A 22423-nucleotide genomic window follows, 5' to 3' on the forward strand; every position below is an offset into this window, starting at 1 on the left:
AAGTATACCTTCTGTAAGTCATGCGTTCGGAAGTTTAGTCTGGACCACTCTTAGCTTCACCTTATCCCTGTTGCAGGTCTACACGAATATAATTCTGTTTTAATACACCCAGACACTGTTCAATTAGGCTTATTCATGTGTTTTCATGCAAAGAATAAAATTCATCACACTGATTGTTGTAAGATTTTTAATTATATTATTATATATATTATATTGTTTATTTAATTAAAGAGCGCTTTTAAAGGCCAGTGAAAGCATAGGCTACAGTCATACGCTCGAAAGGTTGGTCTGGACCACTCTTAGCTTTACCTTATCACTGTTGCAGATCTATACGAATATAATTCTGAAGTTTCTGAAGTTTGTTTCTCATGGGCTCGTACGGTATTTTAAACATTTACAGGGGTAAGTCAGTGATTTTAGTTTTTTCAAATCCCAAAGTCTAGCTATAGTTAGACAACTTATACAATCTGTAATTATTTAGAGTTAATGAATATTAAATAATTGTGCACCTGTCTTTGTGTGCATTTTTCAAACAATGTGTGAGTAGTTTGCTCAAGTATTTTACAACATATTACAAGAATTACAATGCACGTACAGTATTTTAGAGATTATTACGAGTATTTTACTTCATAAAAGTTTGGAAACTATTCATTCTTTATTATTATCATTATTTTCCACATTTTAGAATATTTAACTCTTGTATGATGTTCTGGTCTGTGGGACCTGTTTTAATTTTTTTTTATCAAAAGAATAATGATACGATTGTTTTTTTTTTTTTTTTTTAAACTCAGACTCATTGGCCTTGGCTTATTTTCTGTGAAGAATATATATCAGAACACATTTTCAATGACCACACACTGTACACAAAAGTTTTCTGTGATTGGTAAGTTTAGGGGATAGATTATAGATTATACAGTTTGTACATTAGAAAAACCATTACGCCTATGGAGAGTCCCCGTAAACCACATATCCGAGTGTGTGTGTGTGTGTGTGTGTGTGTGCGTGTGTGTGTGCGTGTGTGTGTGTGAGAGAGAGATTGTGTCTAAGTGTGAGAGAATGTGAGTGCAAGAGTGAGTTTTGTGTTTCTACCCCTGATGTTCCCGCACAAGTTTGCAATTCTTAAATGTGATTAACAAAGGTAAAGGGAAAATATTAACCATACAGTATATGCTGTTTATATTGCTTGTAATTGGGATGAAGCAAACATCTGTTGAGTTTTTTAGCATAAAATTGTTTGATTGTGTTGAATTAAAAACCCAAAAATGCAGCGGGTCCACCAGACCCACGAACACTGGCTGAATAACAAAAATATGAACACCACAAGGGTTAAAGTCATCAAATGTATAAATGACACAATGGGATTTATGTAGTGACCAAAATATTAAACAAATCAAAACTATCTTTTAGCTTCTTCACAGTCACCCAACTGCATCCTGATTCTCGGCATCCAGGAATTTACATGAATTAAACCCATCCATTAAAATACATAAATTATGCATTTGTAAAGAAATGTATGTTTATCTACAGAACTAATTTCAAGCATTTAACCATAACTCTTCAGATCCAAATGTTTTTTTCAATCATGGGAAACATAAATTGTCAAGTGTGTTTACAAAGGTTATCAGGAATTAAATTGCTTGTTAGTTTTTAGACAATAGAAAAATCATAAAATTTACATGTAATTTTGTCATGTTAATGACTTTTTTTGTAAGATCTTACCTGCTATGTAGAGAAGTATGATACCGGCAACACTCAAAGCTGTGTTAAACTTCATACTTCTGTGATCTGACTGCCGTTTCTTCGACTGTCAGCTTTGTAATGGAATGTAAAGCAAGTACCACTGCATTTATAAAGAGTTATCTGCCCCACCCCACTGCGGTATTCATCTCCGACTCTTATTGTTTCAGAAAAAAAGCTTATTTTGAGCTTCTATAGTCTTCTTTAGAGGATGTGTGTGGAACGTGTTCCCACCACTTTTTGCTAAAGTTGATTTCGTCCCAACCCATTTTGGAAAGCCATTGAAAATATTGCTTGGAGAGATCATTTACAACACCCTTTCCAATTCATTAGTCTTTATAATTTAATTCATACATGTATCACTGAATTCATACATACACACATACACTTTTACATGTGTGATCAAGGTGTTGTAATGAAGTTCAAAGTAATGAAGTTACTACGTTTTCTGGGACCTGGTATGAATCAAATATACAGCAGTCAATGTTTTTTCTTGCTAACTCTGTTCATGTGTTTTTGTATTCACTGCTCTGAAATGACTGAATATAGATTTGGTATGGACTGTGCTTTTTTTTGGTGCAATATATTTTTTAAAGATTTGTCATAAATAGCAACATCTGCTTAATGATTGAGGATGTAAATCTGTTTAAAATTCACCTGTGTACACGTAATTAGGACACTGTGATAAAAGAACACTGACTAAGGCTTTGTCCACACTAATGTAAGGCCCGTGAAATTGGCCCAATCTGCCGGTCCGCCAATACACAGGGAAGGTTATCACGTGTTCTTGTCCTCACTCATGCAAAGTATTGGTTGGTTAAATTTACAATACATTTAGTTATGTATTCTCTCGTTAATTCATCTGACTCCATAAATGAAAGGTTTTAATAATATCTGTGCCTCACTAAAAGTGAGGGAATGTTTGACTATTCCGTTTAACTCTTCAATGAAAATAATATCAAAGTCAGTTAGAATAATCAAATGTAACAATTTATTGAGTCAGGTAAATGTATCATGCCAATTTCATAATCAATTCAAAGATAATAGATACAAAACATCAAATGCTCTGGAATAGAGAGAAGATGAAAACGTTATGCTGAGAGATCTATATCTCCCAGCCTAATGGACCGATCTGAAGTACAGAAAAGGCCCCGAACACTCTGCTGCATCTCCTTATATACACAAACCTTTCACAAGGAAACATGTACTAACAAAAGATATTTGCATGCAGTGGTCGCACCTTCGTGGGGGTGGGTGACCATTTGCTTGAGAGACCACCTTCCTTTGTAAGTCAGTTATCCATAAACTCTTAAAACCTTATTACCTTTTATTTTATCTATCTGGATATGAGATATCTGTACCACTCACTTTGAGACATTTTAAATGACACCAAAAACATAACAGTCAATGATAAACATTCACATTAAACCATATTCTTGTGTGAGTTCTTGGTAGTTTGCGGAAGTGAGGTCGTATGGGGGAGGTCAAATGCAGTAACGTGCGGTGAAATCTTGTCATGGGTAGGCTGTGACCTATCAATGTGGCATATATGTTTATATATTCATTCAGTTAATGTAGCAACCCAAGTTCATATCAGGCATCATCACATCGCTGCCTGCATACAGCAAAGTCAGTCATATGTGAGGCTAATGCACAATCAAATCTAATAATCAAATTAATGGACACATCTATCTTATGACTTATACAACAAACAAATGTTTTGTGCGGGACACAGTAACGTTAAGAGAGGGAGGCGGCGTGGTGTCAGCGAACCGACAAGCAGCCTAGTCACTATTGTAGTTTACAAGTATTAATGCCATGGTTCAACAAATAATGTAAAGGTTAAATAATAATTCACTTAGACTTTATAAGAAGCAATTGCGACTTTATTTCACACAATTCTGACTTTATATCTTGCAATTCTGACTTTATAACATGCAATTGCGAGTTTATTTCACGCAATTCTGAGAAATAATGATAGAATTGCGAGATGTAAACTCGCAATTGTGAGATAAAAAGTCGCAATTATCTTTTAAAATGTTTTATTCTGTGGCGGAAACAAGCTTCCATACCTCCTGGCCTCTTCCTCCCATCCATCCTCCCTGACGCGTTATGGTAGGGCCGGCCCAGCTATCGGTAGGCGCCGGCGGTGCCGCGGTAGCCTACTCCTGAGAAAACGTTTTGGAAAAGACGGGCTATGGACCCAACCAACTCTATAGGAGGGGAGGGGAGAACTCCCTCACATGGTACAACCCATGCAGAGGCTGCGCGCTGCGGTGTCAGAATGCGGAACGTCCGATCGTGTGTAGCCTAATGTAACTAACGTGACAAATGTGAAAAAAGAAAATCCTCGACCGGCCCAAAAGTGAAGCGGCCCACCGGGAATTCTACCGATTACCCACCCCGGGCCTGTTGACAGCCAACGCTAGGCGCCGCTAGATCGGGAAGCGCGGATTGAGTGAGAGCGAGTGGATCACGTGACATGAAGCAAGCTCGGTCTCTGCCTCAATGTTGATAATTCAAGACAGCATGAGAACTGACTGCGCATGCGCAAACCTACGTAAACTACGTTCTATGGACCAAAGAGGCACTGCTAACCTCTGCCTCAATGGCCATGGCCTTGCATTTCCTGCATGAAACAATGGTTTTAGGAGCAAACAATGGCAAAATGAGTATATTATATGTGTATGCCTGAAAATTTTTGTTACAAAAATTAATATTTGGAATAAAATAAATGCAATTAATAATGTGGTGAATTAATAAAGTTCTTGGAATTAATAAATGTAATGTCAACATTTCCTTTGGTGAGGCACTGCCTACCCTGCCTACCCTGACCGCACGTCCCTGGTCAAATGGTAATTAGCCCTTTGTCTCAGACCAGGGCCTCAACCAGTATTTTCAGTCTTACACTAATATGTTTTTGTTTGAAAACATATATTTTTCTCTCCGTTTTGGCCTTTTGTCCACACTGAGACATACTTGAGTTTACACACTGAGTTTTTATTAATGAAAAATAATGTTTTCTGAAAACTTTCTCCAAAGTGGATACGTTTGTAAAAACTGAAGTATTTAAAAATGATGACACAAGTGTAAAACCAGTTTACATACCAGTTTGACATTATTTCTTTTCATGTACAAAGGTTCTTGTTGAGAATTCACAGAGGTTTAGATGCTGATTGATAGATTGATCAGGAAGTTGATCAGGTGTTGTGACAATATGTTCATTATGGACTCGTCTGATCCACTGATCTCATCCAGTGTATAATATTTTATTATATGCGAGTTGTTGTGGTTTCAATCTTTTTGGGAAATCACTTCTCAGAGATCTTTGGTAACAGAAATATTAGACTTTATTTCACAAACAAAGCCGAACGCCTCCTGCAGAAAGGCCCTCCAGCTCAGTGGCCAGCTTCTCACATATATACCTACATCCCTTCCAAAAATGGTAATATTCTATAGATATTTTGAGATTTTTTTTTTTTTTTTTTTGACCCAAATTTTTGCACCATGTGACTTTACTGAAATAGAATTATCTGTTGCATCAACATTCCGGCCGTTTAGGCTTCCAAAGTCAAACCCAAAGACACACACACAGAAAGGAAATAATAGTGTACAAATAATTACTTATTTTCTAAATAATAACATCTTCAACAGTGTTCAATGAATTTTATATTTATTGATTCTAGTATTTCTGTGATTCAACAGCATGAGATCTGGCAATGTTTTGGTAATCAGTTATTTTGAGGGATTAAAATCTTATAGTGCATAAAACATGTTGAACTCCTGCATGACAACCATTGTTGAGATTCATGTGCTGAATTTTGATATCTGGTTGTCTAAATCTGTTATCAGAAGAATCAAGACATTTGACTTTCACTATTATAAGTGTAGCAGATCCAGTTCTGTACATAAGGAATTCCACACAGCAGACAGGATGTCTTAAAAACGACTACATTTATTGTAGAAACATATGGGACAATTTGATCAGAATATTATCCGTTGCGCCAACCTCTTTCCACGTTATACACAATATTAACTGGGAAGAGTGAGAAGAAAACAAGTGCGTCTTGCCTCGCCAGCGTCCATTTGCGATCTGTAACTCAGGCACTCTCCAAAGGCATATCGCGCAACACTGATAAGACAACCACACTCATGACAAGTGAAACAGTCAAATGTCTTTAAAGATTCTTCTGATAACAGGATTTCAGGCTGGAGGTATGCAGGGTCATACGTGAAAACTGAAAATGACTACATCATGACCCTTTGAAACTGGAATTCTTACAAGAAGTGGATGCTGGTTTCTTTAGAGTCACATGACAGGTAAAATCAGATGACTTTCTACAGAAACAGCAGTTTCCAGTAAGTCACAGCTTTTCGATCTGAGGCTGACGTAACTCACGCACTCTCCAAAGGCATATCGCGCAACACTGATAAGACAACCACACTTATGACAAGTGAAACAGTGTGTAAGTAAAACAGAACACAGATTTATTTCTGATGTGGTTTTATGACAAAGAATAATAGTTAAACTCAATGTATCTCACATTTACATTTTATTTAACAAAAATAATGAGAGAGTTTATACGGAAATGGCATACCTGTATGTCGAGGCTCATTATGGCTATGTTTCTTTTTTGCAAGTATTAAAAAGTACTTGGGTGGAGTCAGTCCCCTTAGAAAGGTAAAAACGCTGCTTCTGTCTGTCCAGTCTGACTGGAAGTGCATGTACAAGGTCAAGCAGTTTTACAGTTCCTGTAAAAATGAGACATACATATGAATAAATAAAAAAACAGCAGAAGACCATAAATACTTTCAACAACAAAAATAATTATATTGTAAATGAGTAAAATCTGTTTCTAGTTAAGTCACCTTTATTTGTTATACAATACAGATCATTTCAAAGCAGCTTTACGGAGATAACAGGAAAATAATGCGACGGCGTTTGTTTTATCTGTACAGCAGATCTAGAAGAAAATAGTATCATTTTTCAGCTGAAGTCAGTTCAGTTTTAATTCAGTTCCAGTGTAAAGATCATCAATTAATTATTAAATTAGTTAATTTCATCTATAAAGTAGCTCTGCAGAAAAACAGTGATATATTAGGGAGATATTTTCTTTTAAAGAAAGGGTTAAAGGTGTAAGAAAAAAAAGACACACCCACGAAAATGATTTAAAGGAGTCACATGATGGTTCTAAAACGAACAGTGTATTTAATGCAAGGTGTCTACGCAGTTTTGGGTTTAAAAAAGTCCGTATTTTACACATATCATACATTACTGTTGCTCCTCTATGCCCCGCCTTTCTGAAACGCGTAGATTTTTACAAAGCTCATCGTTCTGAAAAGCACGGCGTGCTCTGATTGGCCAGCGATCCAGTGCATTGTGATTGGCCCAAAAACCTTACGCTCCGTCAAATGTCACGCCCGTTACCATATTTGGAACATCCGCTCTCAAAGCAATAATGACAGGTTATAATCTCGGTACTACTTTATCAATTCGAGCACGAATCTGATCCGGATAAAACTGATCGATCAACTTTGCCAGCGCGACTGGACCAGAACTTATCAGATTGGTAATGTTTTATTTAATTGGGGACATGATTACTGATTAAACATTAAACAATGTCTGCATTTGTGATCGTAGAAACAACAAGCAAGCGCTACTGCTCAAAACTCACATTTGAATAGTCAGTAGCAAATTCTTAAAATATGAAAACATACTTGCTGTGTGAGTCAGAATAAGCGCCAGACTGTATTTAGGATCAGCCACAGAAGTTGACACAACACTTGATATTTTATTTTAATTAAACAACACAATATTTATAATTAAATTATTAATTAATTTTGTCTTTATTCATTAAAATGCATAATATCAGCATCATATATATGCATATATTGTAATAGTCATTACACTTCAAATCTCATCATAAAACCTGACAGCCACAGGAAGAAAACATCGTTATTTGTAACTTACTTTATACAAAATACAATATGACTCAATTTTACTATTACATACTTTCAGGGCCGGCGCTCCGCACACGCACATCACGCACAGCGTGTAGGGCACCAAGTGCTTGGGGGGGCACCAAAAAATCTGGGTTGTGAAAAATCATCACAATAGGCTACTAGTATAAATAACAAATAAAATATGTCTAAAGCATGTTAATATACAAAAGCAATACAAAAGTAATATATAGGCCTAGACCAAATTAGTCGAGAAAAAGGTGAATCTCCTGTGCGATCCTCTCTCCAGTCTCCCTCTGGTTCCCCCCCTTCCCCACCTCCCAGTGGTCTGTTCGATTATGCCTCAATGTCAAATTTGGCAGACACCGACCTCAGACATGCCCTCGAAAAGGCACCAAGAGTCGGGGGCGGAAAAAAGAAAAAAGAAGAGACAGCGGGATGATGCTTGCGCGTCGCTTGCAGGTAAGACAATGTTTTAAATAAAAATGTTAGTTTTGTAGCCCTTGCGTGTATGCATGTCCAGGGGCATCGCTAGTAGAAGTGCAAAAGATCCGGGGCGTTAAGTCTTTTATTTTAACAGGGGTCCGGGGGATTCTTCCCCGGGAAATTTTGAAACTTGGGCTGTTAAAGATGCAGTTAGTTTGTTTGAGAAGGAAAGGAAGGCCAATCGTTGGGGTCCTCATCGTCATATTTGAATGACAAATAAAGCTAATTTTCCCCTAGGTAGGTGTATTACGTTACAGATGTGTGCATAGGCTATGATAGTGCAGAACGTTCCCTATTGTAATTTCTTCGCTTCAATACAATGTCTATCTGCCTCTTGGTAAGGTGAACTTTATAAAAACCCTGCAACTGAACGTGATGTGATTTTGCCAAATTAGACCGCTTTAGATAAGTTTCTTCATTGTTGTTCTATGCGGTCATTTTCAAGAGGTTCATAGGAGTTGGGGGAGTTGGAGCACACCACCAAGCATTTGTGCTTAGGGCACCCAAATGGCTAGCGCCGGCCCTGCATACTTTGGTAATGCCGTAAATTACTCCCTTCTTTGCCTTCCCTCATAAAATAACCTTTTTATCAAAGTAAAATCTACACATTGTTTCCAATAAAAGTATTGTTTAGTGTAAAACATGTTGAAGGTGAGCAGGATTCATTAAATGATGAGGTGTTTCCTCACAAAAGCGCTATATTTGTGTAGTGAAGCCTCTTCTCCATTGACATCTGTTACATGTGCATGTATTTGTGATTTATTTGTTCTGTGTAATGATTTGTCTGTCCTCTAGGGGGCGACAATGTTCTTGTTTGTGTCTTTGTCTTGTTAGGAACTGATTGCCTGCACCTGTGGATCGTGTAGGTTTGGGATAAGAAGTCCAAGCGGCCAAATCTGTTCGGCGGGCGGTTCTGTGTGCTCTCTTGTTGTTTGTGTTTACCCCGATTCATTTTCCTTCTACAATAGTTTATATTCTTTTTGTAATAAGTCCTCTATTGAACGAGCTGTGCTGTGATGTCCTCAATTGTCAACATCCAATGTCCTCAGTTGACAACAGCCATTCATTAAAAACGGCCTCTGCTCTCCTTTCCTGCGTACCAGCCAAGTCAAGCCAAACCATGTTCAAGTTTAGTTCTTTAACTCGATGTTTTGTTAAAGTTCTTTTCATGTCAATAAAACAACACTTGGGATTATCTGCTATGCACTCTTAATCGCAATAACAACTGCCACGTTACGGTGACAATTTTAAAATAAAGAAAGCATATATCAAGATATACTAACTCGACTCGATTATTTGCAGTCTCATTATTTCTGGCGCATGTGTATTAAACAAAAAGTTAATAAATTTCATGCATGGTTAAATGCTATTTCAGCCTTTTCATTTCTGTTCAAGTTTAAGTTGTTCTAACTCACAGGTGTCAAACTCAGTTCCTGGAGGGCCACAGCCCTACACAGTTTTGTTCCAACCCTGCTTCAACACACACACACCTGCAGTTTTCAAATAAGCTTGAAGGACTTGATTAGCTGATCAGGTGTGTTTAATTAGGGTTGAAGCTAAACTCTGCAGGGCTGTGGCCCTCCAGGAATTGAGTTTGACACCCCTGTTCTAACTCATGTGTTGTTAGACTCTGTAAGTTCACAAAACTTGACTCACCTAACTAAAAGTCGATCATTTTACAGTGTAGTGTGTCTGATTAAAATTAAAAGTATTTTAACTGAATTTAAATGCAAATTAATTTTGTTTAGATTTGTTTAACTTTTACTCGCTATTAAATGTGAAAATGTATGACAGCATAATGATACTGAAAGTATTCTGTACACAAATGTCGTCACATATATGTCTACGCCTGCTGTTTCCATCCATTCACCACCAGAAGTCGCCTGTTCACCATTAAGACTTTTTCACTGCACACTAAGTTACAGGTTACCCTGGACTACATTTCCCATGTTCCATGGCTTTAATTATTTCCACACCTGTAGTCAATCACAGGGACTATAAAACACTGATGCACAAGCTCACTGATTGCTAAGTATTGTTAGCTTATACGTCTGTCTAGCTGATAGTATCTTTATAGAGCCTATTCTAGTGTTCTTACTCGTTTGCGCTGTGTTTTGATCCTCGTCTGGTTTCCCGTGTTCTGCCTTCTCTGGACTCTTGCTTTGCCTTGGATTACCTCTTTCGTCTTGCCCTGTTTGGATATTGTTTGCCTGATACCTGGACTTTAGCCTGGTTAGCTGGTTTATCCTCTTGCCTTGTCCACTGGATTACGGTCTTTGTTTGTTTACCCTCGCCTGTCCCTGGAATGCTCATTGTCTTGTCCATATCATACCTGTTTGCTTTTGTTTGGGCCCCTGCCTGTTCTAAACACATCTCTTGTAAATAAAAGGCTTTGCATATGGATCTGCACGCCTCTTGTCTCCGTTCTACTGTAACAGATGTAAAGTACAATACATTACTATTTCATTAAGTACTCCTCTCATAAATAACATTTTATTGTCAAATATTATGTAGAAAACTGACACTTGCAGTTGAGTCCATAGAGCGGGAGCTGGTGATAAATTCAACAACAAGTTGTACTAGATTATACTGTATTAGCAAATGTATTGCAGTTTAGAGGAAAAATAAAAGTTTAAGTGCATTAATGCACACATATATATTTTAAACTAAACATTTAAATACATTAACAAATTAATTTTGGACAACACACTTGAATTGAAATTAAAATGTTCCATTAAAAGTCTTATTTATTTATAGTATATTAGTCAATACATCAACATAAGTGTACTTTTTTAAAACCCTATAAAATCATAATTATTTAAAATGTATGTTTAAGTAAAACTTAAGTAGACATTATTACAAAGTCCATTTAAAAAAGTGCACTAAAGTGTGTTTAGAAATATTGTCATGAAAGTGTAGTTTCTTTAAGTAAAAATTATCAAGTCAAGTCACCTTTATTTACATAGCCCTTTTTTACAATACAGATTGTTTCAAAGCAGCTTTACAGAGATAACAGCAACAAAGTTTGTTTCTGCTGTACAGCCGATCTGTAAGAAAATAGTGGCATAGTCCAGCTTAATTAAATTCAGTGATGGTTAATTTTTGTTTTTAAAAAAGTTATTTAGTTATAGAGCCGCTCTGGAGAAAACTGTGATGTCATCGTCCAGCTCAGTTTTGTTCTCATACAATGGTGTCAATGCAGGCAGATCAATATTGTTGAATATAAAGTGTCCCCAACTAAGCAAGCCAAAAGCCAAGGCAACAGTGGCAAGGAACCAAAACTCCATCAGGTGACAGAATGGAGACAAAAACCTTTGGAGAAACCAGGCTCAGTCGCTCAGTTCTCCTCTGGCCAATGAATGCACAGAGTATGATTATGATCCAGGCAGCATTACAGATCAGAAGTCAGATTGGATCAGAATATTATCCAGTTCTATCTTATGTCCAATTACCAGACATATAAGCATAAAAATAATCTGTATCATTTTTAAGAAAATTAATATCGGTCTATCTCTGTTATTTATGCAAACATGCTAAATCTCAAGAGGTCAAATCCCAAATCCCAAAAACATTCATAAAAACTGCTCTTTTCTCACATTTCACATTTTATGAGAGCATGTACAGCAAAACTGTTCTCTTCATCAAAGAACCCTGAGAATTACCGTTCATACAATCTCTAAGCAAGGTAGAGGGAGAATGTGCAAGGAATGAAGGAGAATGTGAGAGAAAGGGAAAATAAGAGGAGGTTGGGTATGCTTCCGAAGTTGGAGTTGGATGTTGGCTTTTCAGTGGATGTTGGCTTTTCAGTGGAGGTTGGCTTTTCAGTGGATGTTGGCTTTTCAGTGGATGTTGGCTTTTCAGTGTTGAATTCAACAAATCCAGGTGGGTTGCTGCTCATGTAAGACTTGATCCAGTCCTGGTACTGAGAAACTCGGGAGTACACACTAGGATATTTGGGGTCAGCACATCTCATACTAAAACTCACAATGCCGGACTGAATCCACAGGGAGCCTTTCCTACTGGCCATTGGACCTCCAGAGTCTCCCTGTATTGACAAACATTCTGCATTTATATCTCTGACAGTATACAGTGAACAACTGTTACAGACATAAGTATGCAATAGTTAAGACATGTTGAGACAAGTATGCAATAGTTGAGACATTTTGATAACATAAGAACTAGTTTAACTTAAGGCAAGCTCACACAACACAACTTTTGCTTAAATTTAGCTGTCTGCAGACAGATTTCCAAATTCTGTGACAAAGAGCCAGGAACGACAAATTGTTGCTCATTGCGTTCAGCGATGCTTGTTCAGTATGGGCAAGTCAGTGATGTGATCTGAGCCTGTCTCCAGCAGTCACAGACGCTGCCATATTGGGGCAGTTCTGGGCTAATGGTTGGAGCAGGGGTCGGCAACCGTGCCAGCACTAGCACACTTAGGGTTAATCACTGGCACTTGAGCAAAAGTGAGAGAGATGTATGTATTTCATTCAGATAAAATACCTTGTACTTGCATTCAGATCTGAATTTTGAGGTAATCATTCCTCGTAGTAACACAGCTTTTTACATTAAGGTAGGAGTTAGCCTATACATATTATTAAAGTGTGAGAATTGAACTGCGCAACCTACATAGCAACATTGTTTCAGACCAGATCTGGCCCACATCTGGCACATGTGGAATGATGATCTGGCCCACATGCAGCGTGGAATGACGGCACTTGGGCGGACAGCTCCTGTTTGCCAGATCTGGGCCACAAGCAGGGCATAGCAATGCCACATGTCAGCCAAGAGCAAAGAAATAAACCAGAACTAGACCTTATCTGAGCCACAAAGTCTGTGTATATTAAATGTGGAGTCATCTCAGCCTTAAGCCCTATTCGCTCGGGATAAGTATTACCTGGTGACCTCTAGTCATTTGTAATAATTGCGGAGGTTGTCTGTGATCTTAATCCCGTGCAAATCAGCCCTGTCTGTAATTTGTAGAGTAAAAATTCCCCCGCCAATGACCTGCCATATTTCGCCGAACACCGAGGTCCTGTGATAATATTAGTCCCATTTTATCCATTTTTTTGCGACGAATGGAGGCTGCGTTGGAGTGTTTTGATAGTATTTTGGGTGCTGGGTCATATCGCTATACACCATACGATACAACTATACAATTTGCAGAAAGAGAAAGCTGAAAACCATCAGAAGAGCAAAAACAAAAATAATGATTAGATGGAGATGAATGACATGTATAGTATCATGCGGTAAGGAACAATATTCTGTTTATGATATATCATACAGCTAGACCTATAAAAACGACAAGACATTTCCAAGCAATAGCCTATTGACATCATATCCGGGAGATAAGTCAATAAATTCAAGTAAAATCACAGGCATCGTGTGCGAATGCGCCACACAAAATTCAGATGTGGGGGGCTAATTTCTAAATCACACAATATCCCCAGATAATACTATAGTGTGAATAGGGCTTTAGTAAGCCTGTTAACAAGCAGAATCAAAGAAGGAAATAAGAGAACAGAAAAAGAGACACAAGAACTACAACTGACTTCAGACACAGCCTCAGATGAAATCAACTGAAGAGAAAAGAAGACATTAAATCTGTGAAGATCTCAGCAGAGGAGGATTAAACAACTCCACAAACAGCATTACCAGCTTCACTTATTACTAACCAGACTGACTTTATTTCTGTCAGACGTCTACAGAAGTTTTTATTGAGAATTAACAGAGGTTTAACTCTAATGTATTTCATTTGAAGTCACCATAACAGTGGTTAGTGTTTCCATTAGTTGGGCTCTTAAAAGGATGGTTTGGAGTAAAATCAACCTAGGGTTCTTTGCACCATGACTTCAAGCCAACCGCCGCCCCCACAATTGCAGCAGCAAAGAAAGCAAAAGTGAAATGAGATCAGATGATGAAGCGTACAGTATATGTTGAGGGTTTTCATAATTCGATCATGTAATCACCTGATTCATTGATATTATTTAAATCTAACAATTAATTATGTTGTTCCATTAATACATTAACATTATAAACCCTGTGTTACATGAGCACAAATAGATAATCTATGCTGACACACACAGATATCAACAATCAGCGTATGAATCTCAACAATTTAAACAGGGTTTTTTTGGGCTGCCAGTCATTCGACTATTTTATCATTTAATTGTTTTGTTACTGTTTAATTATAGATTGTATTTGTAATTTTACATACATTTTTATGTAATTTAAGAAAACAGAAATTACTGTTGAAAAATGTGAATTACTGCAATTTGTCATTAATGTCACAATACCTAAAATAACAGCTGATTTTTTTTAATTTACAGACATTATTTGTAATTTTACTGAGATTTGAGTACAATTTAAAATGAAAAAAAAAAAGAACGTCAAAAAATCAGTTATTTTCTGTAAAATTAGGATTTCTTTTGCAGTGTGGACAAAATGCATCTGGATGTTGAAGCCACAAATGTAAATTTTACTCCTCCTAAAATGGTAAAAACTAAACATGCAAGAGCATTTTATAACGGCTCCGGGTATATGATAGCGCTACTACCACACGCATCGCCGCAGAGGAGTAGCTGAGCCTCTCTTCAGCAAGCTGACGCGCAAACTGACGCAAATGAATCAAAGTTCAGTGTCTCATCCTAAAGCACACAGATGCTTCATTAAAAATAATAAATTATCTTACTAATGCTGATCTCTCTCTCTCTCTCTCTCTCTCTCTCTCTCGATCTCTCTCTCCTCCCCCCCCCCCCCAATGGCAGTCTTTGATCTTGAGCTTGCTTTTTTCGAACGCTATTAAATTTGCATAAAGCGCATGAATTGAAGATTAGATTTATGTTAGTTTTGTAGAGATACAGTTGAGTTGCCCATTGTAAATAGAACAGTTTTAACAAAACGGATAGCTATCTGATCATTTAAAACGCATGAATGACCAGGTGTTATTCAAAGTCTAATTTAAAACTAAAAACAAATGGAAATGTACGTGGGGGGAGTGAATGAACAGTGCTCTCTTCCATTCTCACCCACAACTGAGGTGCCCTTGAGCAAGACTTCTAACCCCCAATCACTCTCCGGGTGCAGCAGCAAAAACAGCTGCCCGCTGCTGGTGTGTGTGTTTTGTGTGTGTGCGCGCACTTGGATGGGTGAGAGGTAGAGCATAAATTCCAAATATGGGACACAGTAATTGGCATTACGTCATGTAACTCACTTCATATTATCGCCACATGTTCTTGTAGTGTGAGCGATGCAACAACAATAGTGTGAGCATCTCGTACGAGTAGTCTCGTAGTGCTGTAGTGTGAGCTTGCCCTATCTAGCAAGTGGGAATCAGTCTTACTTTTCGTAATCAAATTAGACCTATCTACTGTATATTTTAACGTAACTGACTATAAAAAGTTATGAACAGTCTTGCAGAAAAATATTAGACGACTAATTTTTAATTATGCAACCGACCACAGGTGTATTTTCAAAAATCAGTCCTAATGTACGAGTTTGTGATCCGTGGAGTAAATACTGGGATTAATTGTGCAACTAGGTTGGCAGTGTAAAGTTGGCAGGTGTTTTGTAAATTGATTTGGATTAAAAAGAGTTAAAATTATTGACTGCAATCTTACCTGACATGAACCCTTTCCTCCCTGATTTAACAATCCAGCACAAATCATATTGTTTGTGATGCTTGTGTTCATCCCTCTGTAAGAATTATTACAGACACTGTTGTTCACAATTGGTATCTTTACCTCCTGCAGTATATTAGGAATCGGGCCTGTGACAGAGATCAGAGGACACATTTTATGGCTTTTAAAAAAATTTCAAGGTAAATTGTTGAGGTTCACACAATGTAAAACCTGATAAGTTACGGTAACTCAAACCATTTGAGGGAACCAATTGCCTTAAACCATTTAAGTTTTAAAACCAGTAAGTATGAGTACTACCTAAAAAGCAAGAACGTTCTCCAAATATTCAGTGTTGGTTCTGGGAACGTAAAAAATGTCTAGTTTTCTTGACGTTAGAGGAACGTGTTTTCATAGGTATGATGTTACTCAAACGTTCTTTCAACTTAATTTTGATGAACAATTCCACATTCTGTGAACGTTGATTCCTAACATTCCAAGACCATAAAAATGTGCACTTTCCTGAATGTTATTTCAAAGTTAGTGTGATGTTCCTGAAACATTCTTTCAATCATCTTTCAAAAGAGTAATAAGAACACAAACTACAACTTTATTCAGCCACTAGATGAACTGAAGATAAGATGTTAACTCTCTCAAGATCTGATTAAACATTAACAGCTTCACTTATTACTAACCAAACTGACTGTATTTCTGTCACACGTCTACAGCAATTCTTATTGAGAATTAACAGAAGTTGATGAATGATTGAAAATGTTTCATTTAGGGTCACTATTATGGTGATCAGCGTTTGCTTTAGTTGGACTCTTTACCCTTGACAAGTTCAGTATGGCGTACCACAAGGCTTACCAATTCACAAAATTAACGGAATGCATAGCTGATATAAAAAATTGGATGACTAGTAATTTCCTACTTCTAAATTCTGAAAAAACAGAGATTCTAATTTTGGACAAAAACTTCCTCACATAATAACCTAGAATACTGTCTAACACTTGATGGCTGCTCTGTCAAGTCTTCGTCGTCGGTTAGGAACCTGGATGTGCTCTTTGATACCAATCTTTCATTTGAAAGTCATGTGTCTAGTATCTGTAAAACCGTTTTTTTTTATTCCATCTTAAAAATATATCTAAATTACGCCATATGCTCTCATTGAAAAACGTGGAACAATTAGTTCATGCGTTCATGAACTCAAGGGAAGATTATTATAATGCTCTACTGGGTGGTTGCCCTGCATGCTTAATAAACAAACTACAGCTGGTCCAAAACGCAGCAGCTCGAGTTCTTACCAGAACCAGGACGTTTGACCATATTAGCCCAGTTCTGTCAACACTGCACTGGCTCCCTATTAAACATCGCATCAATTTTAAAATATTGCTGATTACTTACAAAGCACTAAATGGTTTAGCTCCGCACTACTTGAGCGAGCTCTTAACGCATTATAGGCCTTCACGTCTATTGCGATCTCAAAATTCCGGCCATTTAATAATACTTAGAATATCTAAATCGACTGCTGGCGGTAGATCCTTTTCCTATTTAGCACCAAAACTTTGGAACAGTCTTCCTAACATTGTCCGGGAAGCAGACACACTCTGTCAGTTCAAAGCTAGACTAAAAACACATCTCTTTGGCCTAGCATACACATAACACATTATAGACTTATATAATTCAATGTTAGGCTGCATAGATTAGAGCCGCCGGAACCGGGAACACTTCCCATAAATCCTGATGTACTCATTACATCACAAGAAGAATGGTGTCTATGCTAATATTTGTCTCTCTGTTTATCCCGAGGTTTACCGCAGTCCGCCGGTTCCAGGCCGTATCCAGATCTGATGAAGGACCTGCGCCCAGACACGACGACAACGCAGTTCTGAAGTTTCACTAGTCTCTACCCTGTAAGGCCCCAAAACTCTTAAGTTCTTTCTGCGCAAACTTCAAAAACGCGAATCCGTGTGAACGCAGATAGTGTGCACATGCACATTACGAGTTCAGTCTATAGGTATGCGCGTTTGAATATATGTGCGTAGGCGTGTAGTCCTTCCCAACAAACCAACCCTCAACAAACTACTGGTGTCGTATTAGCAGGCCTTAAGTTAATAACTAATGATCGTTGCGACAGAAGTGAATCAATCAAAACTTACTTTAGCTGGACAATAACTTTATTCTAGAACTGCTGTAAAGCCAAAACAATCTCTGTTACTTTAATTTCCTATTATCAATGTAAAGCCGCTTTTGAACAATCTACATTGTTAAAAGCGCTATATAAATGAAGATGACTTGACAGGATTAAACTCTGAATGAGATTAGTGAAAGAACAAGCTATATGGTGATTTTGTCATCATATTCAATCTAACAAACTGCATTCGCAAACCGTGTGCACACAAGTGTTGCTTGCAAAAACACAGTTCAAGCAGCAAGAGAAAAACTAATGTTGAAAAGTCAAGGGTCAGCATCCCAACTAAAGCAAACATGGATCTCCATCATGGTAACTTCAAACCAAACATTTTCAATTAAGTAACATACTGTAGATTACAGTAAAAAACTGTACAATTAACATTAAATTACTGGCAACAGTGCTGCCAGTATTTTACTGTAAAAAAGCCTGGTAAGGTCTAACAGTGTAATAAAGCTGAATAAGCAAAAACTAACATTAGTAAAAAGTAGGGCTGGGAAATGATTAATCGCGATTAATCGCATCCAAATCCAAAATAAAAGTTTGTGTTCACATAATATATGTGTGTGTACTGTGCATAATTATTTTGTATATATATAAATACACCCACGCATGTATATATTTAAGAAATATTTGCTAAAATATACTGTATAATATATTACATATACAGTGTATACAGTGTATATATATTATATATAATTTGTATTATAAATATAAATATTTTATATATAAATAACCATTTTTTCTTAAATATTTTCTTGCATGTGTGTGTATTTATATATATACAAAATAATTATGCACAGTACACACACATATATTATGTAAACACAAACTTTTATTTTGGATGCGATTAATCGCGATTATTCATTTTCCAGCCCTAGTAAAAAGCAATGATGACAGACCAGGATTGTTTGTATTTGTTTGTATTAATTGCCTTGCTTGCTCACTCACCTTCATACTGTAGCCTGCCCCATCCAGTGACCCAGCTCTCTGTGCCTGCAGAAAATACACTACCAGCCGCCGCCAGACAGACAGGCTTAATGTAATCAGAGAAAGTCACAGAAGAGGAGAGCTGGACCAGTGCTATGTCATTGTCAGTATTTGTATAGACAAAGTTAGGATGTCTGGTGATTTGACTCGGTGTCCTGGATATCTCATTAGGGTTTGAGCCAGATTGTTTCAGACGGCCAAAGTACATCACAATGTCAGATTCATTACGCCTGTAAATAGAGAAAGTCTGCTTTAATATTATCAATCTACAAATGTATCTTAAGTGTTAAACTGCATACCCTTCGAAGCAGTGAGCTGCAGATAAAACCCAGTCTTTAGTGATCAGAGTCCCACCACATCTATGGCCAAAGCCGATGACATGAATGCTGACTTGCCACGGCCAAGCCCCCGCCGTCGCATTCTCCCCTCCAACAATCCTGCTGTTGAGGGGCGCTCGACCACATACTGTAGAGAAAGAGGAAGATATGAGATTTCCTTGTTAAAATGCCTCACAGACATAGAAGAAACATTCTGTGTGGAACAAGAGTTCTTATGTTTATTATGACAACTTACCATCTAACTGGCCGAGGGAACCTGTGTGTTTAGACAAAGACAAAGTAAGTAGACAATCATGTGGGTAGAGCTGATAAACTGGGCTGTGTTTCCCGAAACCTTCTTAACGCTACATCGTTCTTAAGTTACACCTTAAGCTGTACCTTATCGATAATACGTGTTTCCCGAAGCGTTTAGTTAAAGGAGCCGTATGTAAGATTGTGGCCAAAAGTGGTACTGCAATCACTTTCAAATTACTGTAGAGCGGTGTATCCCCTCCCCCTCCCCCTGACTCGAGGTTGCCAGATATGCTGCAGGATCCAGCAGGAACGTAGGCTGCTACAAGGAGCTGCAGCTGTGGTAACTAGAGCAGAGCTGGCAACCCGGATGCTGAAACACTACTGACTTCATGATTGGTAGATAGGTGGAGGGTGGCGCTTCAGGCCAAAACACAACATGACAACATCAACATCAATTTTCGGGCTGCAACTTCACTTTTTAAATGACAATATCCTGGCCGTACTACTGTTGTCAGTGATATAAGTATTTGAAATTAACATGATTTCTTAATGTCTAGTGACATATCAGGGCCATTTTAGGATTAATTGAAATACATTTCTTACATACAGCTCCTTTAAGTTTACCTTCTGTAAGTCATGCGTTCGGAAGTTTAGTCTGGACCACTCTTAGCTTCACCTTATCACTGTTGCAGGTCTACACGAATATAATTCTGTTTTAATACACCCAGACACTGTTCAATTAGGCTAATTCATGTGTTTTCATGCAAATAATAAAATTGTCATCACACTGATTGTTGTTAGATTTTTTATTATATTATTATATATATTATATTATTAATTTAATTAAAGAGCGCTTTTAAAGGCCAGTGAAAGCTAAGGATACTGTCAGTTAAGTCCTATTCAGACGCTAATTATTTCTCATGGGCTCGTACGGTAATTTAAACATTTACAGGGGTAAGTCTGTGATTTTAGTGCCATCCGAATCCATAATATCAGTGTTTTTCTCACCCAACCCGTGTGAAAATCCCTGGCCAAATTAGTACCTACAGTTTTTTGACAAACAGGTTGTATGGTAATTTAATTGCCGTCTGAATCCACATCTCTGAGTTTACAAAAAGAGATTCAAAATCCACTGTTTAAATCCTTTTTGATCACCGCCGAGCACCGTACATGACGTACACTTTTATTACTGAAATGCTGGAAAGTATTTACAGGAACAATGTTTCATCACAGCTCCACCTCAGCGAACAAATATGGGAAAGAGAAGAAAGCACGTAAAAATTTGAAATCGTTATCATGGCAGCAATATATGATAATATTTTAAAATATGTAGGCTAAGCTATTATAGGCTATTATAGGCTATATGTTATTTTTGATAATATCCCATGAGTCCTAATAAATGCAATTTCAACTGTTTCTGAACTCTTCTTTTATAAAGAACACCGCTTTCTCGCATTATGCAGTGAAACAGCCCCTGCATGAGAGAATAATTGATTCTCGAGTCATCGATATCAGGAGATTCAGCAGCATCGCCACGGACAGCGCCGGGTAACGTCGCATGTAAGAAGGTAAATCTTAAGCAGCTTCCTAAGGTATAGTTCGGGGAACACGCCTAGTAATAGTATACCTTTAGTTAAGTCATAACTTGAGAGTCTTCGTAGCGCTCTAAGAGACAGCGTTATCGGGAAACGCAGCCCTGGTCTGTAAAGAACACAATCACTGGTTCACCTTTTACATCAATGCTTGCTAATGTTGGCATGAAAGTAAGGTGAATAATGGTGTTTATTGTTTTTAGCCAAAATACCTTTTTATTAATTTCATATGACTGTGAAATCATTTAAGTAACTAACCTAAATCAGAGCGGATGTGAATTGGATACTTCTGGCTTTCTATGTTTTTAAAATCGGCATAAATTATTACTAGGTAAAAGAGAATTGGTTGGATGGATCGATGGAACAGTATTCCATCTAATTATTTAGAGTTAATGAATATAAAATAATTGTGCGCCTGTCTTTGTGTGCATTTTTCAAACAATGTGTGAGTAGTTTGCTCAAGTATTTTACAACATATTACAAGAATTACAATGCACGTACAGTATTTTAGAGATTATTACGAGTATTTTGCTTCATAAAAGTTTGGACACTATTCATTCTTTATTATTATCATTATTTTCCACATTTTAGAATAGGCCTAATATTTATCAATATCAAGTCATCAAATGTAGCCTATAAATGACAAAATGGGATTTATTTACCAAAATATTAAACAAATCAAAACTATCTTTTAGCTTCTTCACAGTCACCCAACTGCATCCTGATTCTTGGCATCCAGGAATTTACATGAATTAAACCCATCCATTAAAATACATAAATTATGCATTCGTAAAGAAATGTATGTTGATCTACAGAACTAATTTCAAGCATTTAACCACAACTCTTCAGATCCAAATGTTTTTTTCAATCATGAGAAACATAAATTGTCAAGTGTGTTTACAAAGGTTATCAGGAATTAAATTGCTTGTCAGTTTTTAAACAATAGAAAAATCATCAAATTTACATGTAAATTTGTCATAATGACTTTTTTTGTATGATCTTACCTGCTGTGTAGAGAAGTATGATACCGGCAACACTCAAAGCTGTGTTAAACTTCATACTTCTGTTCTGGTCTGTGATCTGACTGCTGTTTCTTTGACTGTCAGCTTTGTAACGGAATGTAAAGCAAGTACCACTGCATTTATAAAGAGTTATCTGCCCCACCCCACTGCTGCGTTTATCTCTGACTCATATTGTTTCAGAAAAAAAGCTTATTTTGAGCTTCTATAGGCTTCTTTAGAGGATGTGTGTGGAACGTGTTCCCACCACTTTTTGCTA

At 37.3% G+C, this 22423-nt stretch overlaps 1 protein-coding gene across 1 annotated transcript; it reads right to left on the minus strand.

Moving 5' to 3' along the window:
• Positions 1-11860: 11860 nt before the first annotated feature.
• Positions 11861-22204, minus strand: LOC311298554 (chymotrypsin-like protease CTRL-1; the record flags this gene model as incomplete). The annotated part of the gene is made up of 6 exons (XM_084421575.1): positions 11861-12229; positions 15804-15952; positions 18943-19211; positions 19281-19446; positions 19555-19575; positions 22150-22204. The coding sequence occupies 6 exons, from the start codon at positions 22202-22204 to the stop codon at positions 11861-11863; spliced, it is 1029 nt and encodes a 342-aa protein (XP_084277701.1).
• Positions 22205-22423: the final 219 nt, after the last annotated feature.

This window comes from Rutilus rutilus (genome assembly GCF_951802725.1).
Source record: "Rutilus rutilus genome assembly, chromosome: 1".
Taxonomy (NCBI): Eukaryota; Metazoa; Chordata; class Actinopteri; order Cypriniformes; family Leuciscidae; genus Rutilus; species Rutilus rutilus.